The sequence below is a fragment of the Engraulis encrasicolus genome, chromosome 4 (assembly GCF_034702125.1).
Source record: "Engraulis encrasicolus isolate BLACKSEA-1 chromosome 4, IST_EnEncr_1.0, whole genome shotgun sequence".
Taxonomy (NCBI): Eukaryota; Metazoa; Chordata; class Actinopteri; order Clupeiformes; family Engraulidae; genus Engraulis; species Engraulis encrasicolus.
The window spans coordinates 22,946,217-22,958,716 of record NC_085860.1 but is presented as its reverse complement, the minus strand read 5'-3'; the positions used below and the strand labels follow the sequence as shown (position 1 = coordinate 22,958,716).

At 45.1% G+C, this 12,500-nt stretch overlaps 1 protein-coding gene across 1 annotated transcript in view; it reads right to left on the bottom strand.

Annotated features, from left to right (window-relative positions):
* Window positions 1-9,261, bottom strand: part of tmtc2b (transmembrane O-mannosyltransferase targeting cadherins 2b) — a 217,266-nt gene extending 208,005 nt beyond the window's left edge. Inside the window, exon 1 of the mRNA XM_063196900.1 lies at window positions 8,871-9,261. Coding sequence (XP_063052970.1) covers window positions 8,871-8,953 — 83 coding nt within the window. The 5' untranslated portion in view covers window positions 8,954-9,261. The remainder of the gene's footprint in view (window positions 1-8,870) is intronic.
* Window positions 9,262-12,500: the final 3,239 nt, after the last annotated feature.

Sequence of the window (12,500 nt, the reverse complement as noted above, 5' to 3'; positions counted from 1 at the left end):
AGAGAGCGGGGTTGATGTGTAAGCCTTTTTGGCACCTGCGAGTCCAACAGGGGGTGCGATAACATTAACACCACACAAGTGCAGGGGGTCACGTGCAGTGCAACCACAGCTGACTACAGTGTGAACAGTGCATGACCTCTCTCTCTCTCTCTCTCTCTCAAAGGGAAAGAGCTATTTGTTCATGCTTAATCATTTTGTCATGTGGAAAGCTGCGGGTTAAAGCACACGACTAAGCTACTAAGCATGATCCGGATTGAAGTTTCTAGTACAGTGCCTCAAACAAAAATACTGGAGAAAATTAAATGAATAAGGACTAGGGGAGCGATGAGCCCCCTAGAATTGCTTTAAAAAACACCGCCATCTGGAGCCAGCATTGGAGGGATTAAAAGGCCATAGCATGGATGGCTGAAGTAGGGGTGAGAAGAAGCTGCTCACTTGCTATATTCCCCATAGTCTCCACAGAGGATATGGGGAGCCTCAACATAAAATGAGAGCATCTTTGACATGCCACAAAGCTGCTAAAACAGTCTTCAGAAGTTCCTGTCATCGAACACTGTGGTATCTTTTTGCCTTTTCATCTCATAGCATCAACCACATCTCACTGTCTCTCCATGTCTCTTTGTCTGCCTGGTTCTCTCTCTCTCTCCATGTCTCTCTCCCTTCTGTGTCTCTGCCACCCCACCCGTCTCTGCAATACATAATTACAGAGCCCAGAGGGAGCCCTGACTGGGGTGCATCTGCTCAGACGTTGGGGTTTGCAGCCCTCAGTACTCAGGACCACCTGACCACAGAGACTGGTTGGCATTGGCAGTGCCAATTCCACAGGGCGGGCCCTGCCCTGGCACCACCGCCACCACCACTACCACCACCAGCACTGGCAGCACCGGCAGTAGCACCGGTAGTGGCCACGGCCACCAGACCTCTTGAGAAAGCCCAGATGAGCTGGCAGTCACTGTGTTAACCCCACACGAAGAGCAGAGAGGTGGATGTAGGCCAAATGCAACCAAGAGCTGGTAAAGGAAAAAAAACTGCATAGCAATTCCCACAGCAGCCGGGAGACTGTGTTCTGTTGTGCAGGAATCCGGGCTGAGCAAATACGAACAGGCTGCTGTGCTCCAGCGTCTTTGGGGTCATGAGCCGAGAGGATTCAAAAGGGCTGACAATTTAGCTATTATACTGCAATTTCTGGTCTGAACCTTGTTAGGGACCCCTTGTGTCTCTGAAATTGGTTCTATGCAACGACGACAGCAGAGGACCACAAGAATAACTTTTGAGGTTACTTGCAGAGATTAGCGAAAACCCCCAGTGGGGCCTTCAATCTGTAGATTAGTTTATGTTTGGACAAAAGTCTGTTTTCAAGGGAGTCCCAAAACCTCAATTCAAAATTGTGTCAAGTCTGACAACTGTGTCACCTTCTGGAGAGTGAAAATGTAGAGGAAGATCAGTGTGACAAGTTAGGTAGCTGTGCACATCACGTCATGTAAGCGCTGACAGAAGTTGTTTGCACGTCGGAAAGCATGCAGGCTATGACAGCAGATCAGTCAGTGAATGGAGGAAGGAATAAAAGTTGAAATTACAATAATTTTTTTTATATAAAATGTATTAATTTAAATGTACTGTATTGTGTCTAACTATTCAGTTCTTCTCCTCATCAGTGCATGTGCAGCATGCATTCACCCGAAGATATATTTGATTACAAAAACTCTGGCACTCTCAGCACTAGGTGAAAGGTGCTACTGCAAGCTGAAAGACATAAATGGGACTGTCTCACCGCAAGCCAGGGATGCTTGTAACTCACATAATGAACTGATAAGATAGCGGCCTCACATCCACAACAGGGCTGTATCTGTTTCAGCGTTGGCTCCTTTTCTAAGTGTCATGTGGGGAACATGCGCTAGCGATTTCACCTGCTTACACAGCCATCTGACATTTCACTTTCACAACAATAGTCACAAAAAAACTGAAATGTGAAAATTAAATCATTACTCTTTGACATTCGTTTAACTTTCACATACCATTTTTGTGTCATTGTGTCAAGGGATTAAATGCTTCGAGCACAAATAAAATGTGTTTTAATGATTCACATAACAATGTCAGACAGCCGAGCAGAGCACACCATAAAAATCCTCTTGCATGCACATGGAACGCATCGGACAGATCCATCACATTCAGCCTTCCACTTCCATGCCTTAACTATGCGATTCAGTTCCATTCAAAGCCTTGACGTTCTCAACCACCGGGCTGGAAACGAATTATAGCCTTTGATTATAGGCTACAGAGTGATTGGCAATCATCGAAAATCACAGGGGCGAACATGAGACAAAAAAGCTGGCCTATTCTTTCCTCGACCGATGTCACCACTCACACTCCCCGACAGGACAGCTTTGGAGGGGCCCGGGACAAAGTCATCGGAAAGGGCCCGAAAACCCAATACAATGCAATACAATACAACTCCCTGGGCCCGGGACAAGTGACCTGTTTTTCCTCCCCTGTCGGAGTCCCTGCTCCCTGACACCATCATCCCCATGCTGCATTGTATGGTCATCTGTCAGCAAAACCTGGACAGCCTTGAAGCAGCTGACAGAAATTGGCCAATATTTCTAGCCTTGACGTGCATCACACCACCCACCCACCTCCTCCACCCTATCCACAGACCCCCATCTCTCCTCCTCTTCTGTCATCTAAACCTTCTCCCCTCCATTCTCATTCTCCTCCCGTCGATTCTTGCTCATTCCCCTTCCCCTCAAACTCCACCTCCTTCCCCCTGTCTTCATAGCCCCTTCTCTCCTCCTCCTCCTCTGTCATCTAAACCTTCTCCCTCCATTCTCATTCTCCTCCTGTCCATTCGTGCTCCTTCTCCTCCCCCTCAACCTCCTCCTCCTCCTCCCTCTCCTTCGTCTGCACCTTGCTGTGTGGGGTTGGGGTATCACGCCAAGATATGAGGAGGAGGAGGCGTTTGAGTTATGGATTGCTCTTTGCGCGTTGCGTGCAGCACAGGTGTCAGGGGCTTTGTGCCATAATGAGATAGTGGCCTCCCCCAGGGGAGAAGCAGGCGGGGCCGGGGCCGGGGCCGGGCCAGTGATGAAAGGAAGAGCTGGGGGTTTATTAGGCTTCCACTCGCACTCGGCAAGAGACCAACGGAAATGCACCACCGTGTCAATGGCGCGCCGCGCACACAAGGCCGGGTCAAACTCATAAATCTTCTCCCGGGACTGTGCCCATCTCTGGGTGATAAGGGCTCGGAGATCAATATAAATCATGATGATGAACTGGCCTGATTTAAATGCACTACACACCCCTTAGGAGACATACAATGATGCATATAATGCTACAGTATGCACTTGCATCATCACCCGTTTTGTGACTTGAGGCCTCGATTCTGACGCGTATATCAAAGTGCTTAATAACTGTGTTGTCAACATGTCAAAACGTCTGATGAACACTTTAAAATGAAACGCTTTCAAAAAGAAAAAAAGAGTTCCCTGAGGTTGTTAAATGCCTAGAAGCCATACATACCTGTATGCATTAGCTCTTGAAACTACATGCGATGCGTCCATAAACTTCAGAGGTGAATGCATGTCTAATTCTGGCTCCGCATGTCTGTGCAGGAATGCCCTTCTAATCTCTCTTCTGTCGGCACGCCTGCCAGTGCCCCCCCTCAACACCCACCCACCCCCACTTTACCCCTTACCACTTTGCAGGTAGTAATAAACCAGATACAGTAGATGATCTGGCTTTTTGTGGTGGTCGAAGGGTCCAGAGACCGTGTGTGCCAGGTTTGGAATGGCTTGATCCGTTCCAGCCATTGTCTATTTAGAACCGCAGCTGCCAAAAGCCCCATGGATCACCTGCCTCGCGAGCAGTGTTGCCAGATGAGGCTGATGATTTCCAGCCCAAAAATTGCTCAAAACCCGCCTGGAAGCACTAAATCCCACCCACTTCTATTGATGTCTATGGGAAAGATTGGGCGAGTTTTCCTGCAAAAGGCCATTTTTACCTGCACACGGCGATCCCAAGCAGCCCAATTGGGCGGGAAACAGCCCAATCTGGCAACACTGCTCGCGAGCTGCAGTTAGGAGGCGAGAGAGAGAGGATTGCGGATCATCGTGCATTCCACCAGCATGAACAGACGCTGCTGAGCAAATCGATTTGAGATCCTCAGGTGATGTTTTGGCCCCAGGCTTCTCTGCATAGCACCTCGATACGAGGTGGAAACATAGGCAGGCAACACATTCCTACTGCTAAATCGTTATCAAGGTTAGAGCAATGTGCTGCACAGCAGTTTTTACTTACACACAAACACTCACTCTTTAATAACTGTGGAGTTTTCACTTTGCAAGCTTGCTTGTCGGAGCGAGGCAAAAACGCACTCTCTTTTCATTAATTTATGCCTTCATAGGCAAGTGTATGAAGATTACAGTAGCCTTTGGGAGCGAAAAACAACCAAGGTGTGTATTGAATTACTGGGCAGAACAGTATGCATAGAACACTGTAGAGGGCTTAACTGGAAACTGAAGTGTAATCTAGTATATACATGCAGAGTTGGGAACTACTGCGATGTGGGAAGCAAATCATTACGACCACAATAAAAGCGCCACGCCACCCGCTTTGATGATTTGGGAGGGGGGGAAAAAAATCGAGTTTCAACAAATTACATCTTACGTGGATCCTTGTACAGCATCACCACATTGCATGGCTATCCAATATCTTGTTTTATTACTTTTAAAAGTTGTTTTCTTCTTGAACATAAAATCACAGGGCTCAACGAGAAGTCGTTCAAAACTTAATATCCTCTCCTTGGCCTGCTTTAATAAAAACTGGACCAGGAGAGGGATATACCGCAGAGAGAGGCCCCCGGTTAAACTTTATGCTCATTCACGTTTCACAGGGCAGCTCAGCCCGTTTCCCTCCCAAAGTCTGATGTGTGTTACATAAAACAGGTCTGGGCTTTTGATTTAAGATTTTTTCCCCCCCTTTTTTTGTTCAGAGGGAGACAAAAAAAGAAAGACATAGAAAAACACCACTGATCTCGTCCAGTCTGCCACATCTGCACCCAGCCCAAACACCCAAGACCCCAAGAACTCAGGGCTGGTCACTTCTGTTCACCTTGGTCCTCGTTCTGTTAAAATACTGTAGGCCTATTACTTTCCTCCTCGAAATGGGCTACCAGTAGCCTGTTTAGATACTGTAGCCCTAACCCAACCCCCATCATCTCACCCAGAAGCGCTCCAACTATTGTCTAACTTGTAGGGCTGTAACGATATTGTATCGAACCGAGAAATCGTGATACACAGAGTCACGATACTGTATCGTGATACAAGGAGGCAGTATCGTGATACTCCTTTCAAATTTTTGTCACCCAAATCAGGCCAGGAAACAATCACATGATATGAAGTGACAGTGATTCCAACTTTTTTACATCATTAGTGGCCTCGTGTAACATATTCTACCTATACCTACCATAGTTTTTACTCCTATAATTTTGGCAAATGGGAAATCGCGGGGTGTATCAAACCGTAGGTCAAAAATTGTGATACAAACGAATCATGAGGTGAGTGTATCGTTACAGCCCTACCAACTTGGTCCTTTTCCAGTAGAAATAGGCTGTCTCGTCGAAATCAGCTACCAGTAGCCTATTGCCGCAGCCCTAAGTCAAACCCTGGCCTCTCATGGGCTGCATTCCAATATGTGGATTCTCGTCCTCCCTTTCTCACTTGCCTCCTCATGGTCTCATGATGACCTCACCGAAAACAAAATTGTATTTCAATATCTTGCTAAAGCTCAATTCTAATGTAATTTTCTCATTTGCAAACGGGATGGTGATTGAATGAAGAATAGTCCCCCAAAAATTGTTGTGGCTAGGGTGACAGCGGGGAACACTTCATTGTTTTCTCAACGGAGGCGGGGCGTCAGCGAAATGCGAGGCCACAAGCACAGACCGAGGAGGGAGTCCAGATATAGGAATCCACCCATGGAGAAGCTGTTTGTACCTCCGCTTGATGGGAGGGCCATATCGACATGGCAGGCCTCTCTCTCTCTCTCTCTCTCTCTCTCTCTCTCTCTCTCTCTCTCTCTCTCTCTCTCTCTCTCTCTCTGTCTCTCGCTCTCTCTCGCGCGCGCTCTCTCTCTCGCGCGCTCTCTCTCTCTCTCTCTCTCTCTCTCTCTCTCTACCGTCCCACTGTCTGTGTGTGGAGCTGTGAAGATAAGGTGGCCCGTCATTTCAGCACTCGTCGGGCCGGGCTAATTACAGGCCAGAACACAACACGTCTATAAAAAGCACGGTCCGCCACACACACACACACACACACACACACACACACACACACACACACACACACACACACACACACACACACACACACACACACACACACACACACACACACACACACACACTGCTCTTTTACACAGCAGCCTATGTGGGTGTCCTCCTTCCTCTGCACCAGTTCTGCATTTTACACAGCCGGGGTCAGATGAAATGGCTGAGCCGTGTGGTTGTTGGAAGAAAAAAAAAGAAAAACAAATTATTATTTTACACACCTGGTTATTATTCCGACAGCCAGGGCCGCTGACAGCTTTGCCTGGGCCCGAGACAAAGTCATCTGAAAGGGACAAAGTGATCTGAAAGGGCCCCCCTGCCCAATACATGCAATGTAATGAGGAACCAATTCTGGGCCCCCTCTCTCCCTCGGCCCGGGACAACTATCCCCTTTGTCATCCCTGTCGGCGGCCTTGCTGATTTAGTGGTGAACTTCCTACTGTAGCTGCCCTGAGTTCTCTGTTGATTACAGTTAAAGGCCACTCCCTGTCCCTGTCCCTGTCATGACAGTCGGAGAGCGGACTTAAACTCTGTTGCCAAACGACTAGGGTTGCAAACCATGATCAAAGTTCAGTGCTGGTGTGGAGCTCAGAAATGGCAAGCCAAGTAAACATGCAGCACCCGGCCGGCCGGCTCACTGTGGCATGCAGTGCAGGCTTGCTGCTTGTGTACCTACGGCATTATCTCCTTCGAGTTCAAATATTTCAGCTGTACCTTGGCCAGCAACACTTTGAGGAAACAGCCTCAGGGAAAACTTTCAGTCTCTTTCGTCCTAGACTATTTAAAAGTCAGTGATTTCACTGCCTTTTAGTCAGACTTTGACAGTGTTTGAGCCTTAAGGGTCAGAACCAACTGAAAGGTTGTATGCCTCAAAAATATAGAAAAATCATGTATTAAACAAAGTTAGGTATTATTTAATAAAAAGAGGATTTCTACAACAAAGTGACAGCATACTAGTATCCAACAGAGGCCTACTTAACCACCTCACAAAATGTAACTGTTTCGCACAGCTTGACAGGGCATCAGTTTCTGATCCACTAGGCAACATCTTGATAAATGCATTTAATTCAGCTTGAAGAAAAGAGCCAGGAGGACATAAGGAACATGAAATTTCACATCGGTCAATGTAAAAAACCTGCACACATACAAACAAAATAGATAATAAATATCGGATCGGCACTGCTCCACAACTAACACAGTCCAAGTGACACGTCTGCTACATTATTTGCTCCTCAACTACATTGCTCCACAACTAACACAGTCCAAGTGACACGTCTGCTACATTATTGCTGGCTCATTCATAGTATTTTTTCAACACTAAGATTTACCCTACAATGAAATACAGGAGACAACTGAGACTTAATCTCAACTTGTTTGTAATGTATTGCTATTAAACCAAGCAGAGCACTAAGATAGATGCAGATGCATCCCCATGTGGACAACGGAGTAGGGTAGCAAGTAGTAAGTAATTTCAGAAGCTCAACACTACAAGTAGCAAAATAGACTGGATTTTCAACAAACACCTACAGTAAGAGCGCACAGGACAAAACTGTGATAATTGAGCTGCACGGCTAGCCTGCAAACGTAAACGGTCATACAGTTGGCAAGAAAATTCAGTTTGCTACAATTAATTAAATCAGTGAGGGGCTGTAAATAGATCATGCCCCGGAGGCGCATTCATTTCGATGGTGCTGAAAGCGGCTCCACGCGCGCTCGCTGCATCCCGAAGAGCAGCTCCATTGCCTTTCAATGGACCCGAAACACATGAGATCTTTAGTGTTGTGTAGTGGTGCAAAAATCTAGATGGCGAATCATCACTTGGATCAAGCTGAAACTACCTGTTTCCTGAAATGAATACCATCAAGCATCATTCCAGTAGATTACCCAAATAGGGATACGACTGGAGTCATGGGTACCAAAACCTAAAACAGGCATAACAACTACAGCAAGATGTTGTAATGTCATGTTAATCAAAACTAGGTAGACTATTCAAAATATTCTTCAACTAATGGGAGACAACAGGGAGGGTTGTGAAATGTAATTCCTACACAAACTACCACATCATCTGCTGCCCCGTAGAACCAACTCTTTCGTCGCGTGCTTCCAGCAACTTCAGTGTTAGAAGATCACACTTGTAACGGACTTTTTGGAAACAATGTAGCTGTAGCCTACTGTCAAATAGCCAAGCCTACATGACGACTGTATCATTCGGTCACGGTTCAGTGGGACAAATGAACCATTCTGTATTGGTGGCACCATGAAACCAACTAGCCTATTGGTGTCAAACTTCAGGCACACACCGTCTCAAGCTGAACAAGTGGAGCCGTACTGGGTCCAACAGCACTGCGGCCAAAAAGAAGCAGACAGAATCCAAGGCTCCGCCATTCCCAACGTTATCACGCTATTCTCGTCCACAAAAACAGCCGCCAGGAAGAACGTGCATGTGTAATAATCACAGTAATAACACGAGGACTGCTGCCACGTTAGTATCAAACATTTCACGACGAGAGAGTGCGAAGCAATACAGTCATTCATTCATGTACCACTGTACCTGTCATCGTAGCAGAAATCGGCGCCCAATGTGTTGACATAAAGGACTAATGCCACGGCGCTGCACACCAGCTCAGCAATCATTTCTCAAAACAGAATTAAATAAAAACGAAAGAACAGGTTTGGGAGAAGAAATCCCGAATCTATTTTCCCACTCCGTCCTTTGTCAAGACGTTTCTGCCAGAACAGAAAATCCAAGTCCCCATCCTTGCAAAGTGTTGAAAGTGGATAATCCGCGCATCCTCCTTCTAACCCATTGTGAGTTTCGGGAGGGCAGGTCTGATCCAACGCGAGTGAGGATGAAATGTGCAGTATTTACAGTTCGACAGACTGCATTTGAACGCCTTTCCTACATCACTGTCGGGTAAATGCATAGTGGACGCTGAATAAACGTCGTGATTGAGCCGCGTGTGGTTAGCTCTGCGAGTGCGCATGTGCGACGCCCCTCCTCCTTCGGTGTCGTTTGTGTCAAAAGACAGCACAGATTCTAGCCTTCAGTGTCTGACAGGCAAGCCAGCCGCCTTGGATTTATTTTGTTATATGAGGAGGTTATAGCTAGAACATCTATTAGACCTACGCGTCCAAACACCGATAATTGTTAGCTTTTAATCATTGGCAACAATGAATATCACCATATTTTAGTGCCACTCTACAACAAATGGACGGTATGGACGCCACGTTATTGTTTGATGCTTAAACTGACCTCACACATGGTGACTGACTGACGTGAAGTTGATCACTGTATTTTTGCAACGTTGGGCCTGCACATTGTGGTTAATCTGTCCTTAATCCGGTGGTTACGCAAGGCGCAGGGAAAAGGCCTGTCAACTCCACCACTCTGAGGGCTGACTCTTTTCATTGGTACTGTAGGCTATGGCCCAGACATACTTTGTATATATACCAGTGCTGAAAAACAAGGGTATGTGTATGCTGTAAGTGCCAATAATATGCCAAAACAGATAATATTTCGCCAAAGCAGATAATAATAACAACAACAACAACAACAACAAAACTAATACTACTACTACTACTAATAATAATAATACTAATAATAATAACAACAACAATAATTATAATAATAATACGATTATTATTAGCCTATTTTTTATTTTTATTATTATTAATATTATTATTAGCCTTTTATTTCTGTTATTCTGCTAATTAAATGTATTCCTTAACATATTCACTTCCATTGTAAAACAGCCTGCCATGGCTACTACAGTGTACTTTTATATTTCAGCATGTCCTAAATGCATGTCCCTCTAGTAAGGGATGCAAGGATGTTATTCTGAGGTGAGAGGAAGCCTCCTTCCTGATTGGCCACATGGAGATGCGGTATTTATATTCTCCAGTAGAGGGTGCACCATCGAATAAAAATGATTATTCTGTTACTGGGCACCTGCCTGTGAGCTCTGGCAAATTATCTTGGTGACTTTTCCTCGTTTTCAGGCTCCAGTTGCACTTAAATAGGCCTATAGGTTTGTTGTGAAGAATGAAGGGAATATGAATAATACATAGTGGATGTAACAAATACAATCAAGCTTGTAGTACTGTGTGTGTGTGTGTGTGTGTGTGTGCATGTGTGTTTATGTGTGTGTGTGTGTGTGTGTGTGTGTGTGTGTGTGTGTGTGTGTGTGTGTGTGTGTGTGTGTGTGTGTGCGTGTGTGTGTGTATGTGTGTTTATGTGTGTGTGTGTGTGTGTGTGTGTGTGTGTGTGTGTGTGTGTGTGTGTGTTTGGAGGGGCAGGGTATATTGTATGTACTGTATGTGGAGCAACATAAGTGAGCACAAGTTTATGTGTGTGTGCATATTACGTACGTCTGTGTGTTCTTTGAGACCATGCTGTCAGCTCCTCAGTTCTCTCTCTCCCTCTCTCTCTCTCTCTCTCTCTCTCTCTCTCTCTCTCTCTCTCTCTCTCTCTCTCTCTCTCTCTCTCTCTCTCTCTCACGCGACCCCACATTGCTCCAGGGACGGTGACATACCTTGTAATATCTGTAAGTCGCTTTGGATAAGAGCATCAGAAGTGTACTGTATTGTAATGCAGTGTAATGTGTGTGTGTGTGTGTGTGTGTGTGTGTGTGTGTGTGTGTGTGTGTGTGTGTGTGTGTGTGTGTGTGTGTGTGTGTGTGTGCGTGCATGCACATACTATTGCACGAAAGGGCTGCCTGGTGTTGTCCCCTGTCCCTCCATGACAGGATTGTGCCATGCACAAAATCACTTGTTTATTTCAAGCGGCTAATTACCATATGTGGCCTGAGCGCTCGCCTGCCACTGCTCCGAGATTATACCGTACACAGACGTTAGCTCCGCAGCTTAAACTGGCCCCGCGCTATAAACACAGGATGTGTTGAAAACAAGGCACGAGGCATACAAACGAAAGAGAAAATAAAAAGAAAGAATCTAGAGATCACGTGGCTGCCCCTCGAAATGTACGTGCACATGGACCGCTGAAGATGGCCAGTGAGTTCTGAATGAACTATTTATATATTGTGCATTCATATATTTGAATGAGTCGCTAAAGCGTTTCACACAGAATTGCTGACATTCACTCATTCACAAAAACCACACCCATTCTCACACTCTCATACCATATACGCAACAGCTACAGTAAAGGGCAGCATAGACAGTATACGGTACTGTCAGTGATCAAGGTGGTCGGTAAATTGCTGTCTATTATATTCATGTTTAAGAACAGTTTTATATGCAAGGCAAGGCAAGGCAAGGCAAGTTTATTTATATAGCGCATTTCATACACAGGTGCAACTCAATGTGCTTCACAAAGTTAACAAATGTAAATGAAAGGAAACAGGGAAGAAAGAAGGAAATAAATTAGAGTCAAAAAACATTTAAAACATTAAGATAAAACACAAGGTAAAAATAATAATAAAATAAAATAAAAAAATAAAAATTGAATAAACATAAAAATTCAATAAACATAAAAATAAAAATAATACTAATAAAAAAAGAATGATATGTAATTTAAGCTAGGGGAAAGCATCTGAGAACAGCTTTGTCTTGAGTCTAGATTTATAGCTATCAATAGTGGGTGCATTTTTTACATGATCTGGAAGCTGGTTCCAAAGCTTTGAAGCATAGAAACTAAAGGCTGCCTCTCCACACTTTGTTTTGACTTTTGGAATCACCAGCAAATTCTTCTCCGTTGACCTTAGTGACCTGGTTGGTGCATACAGCTGAAACATATCCAGTAGATATGTGGGTCCCATTCCATTTAATGATTTAAACACAAGTAGCATTGCCTTAAAATCAATTCTGTAGCTTACTGGCCATTATGCCATTGCTGAAATTCATTTATGGATGATCCAGGCTAAATGCAAAAAGGTAGAGAACACATATAAATGTCAGCCGTAATATGTAGACCTACTGCACACACACGAGAGCACACACACACACACACACACACACACACACACACACACACACACACACACACACACACACACACACACACACACACACACACACACACACACACACATGCTCACCAACCTTCAGCATGTCTTCATTGATAATATTCATTTCTTTTATCTGGTACAATTTGTTAGTTCAAAAGACATAGCCTATCTCATCGTGGAAACATGTCAGGTGAACTAATAGATCTCAGTTGTCTGAG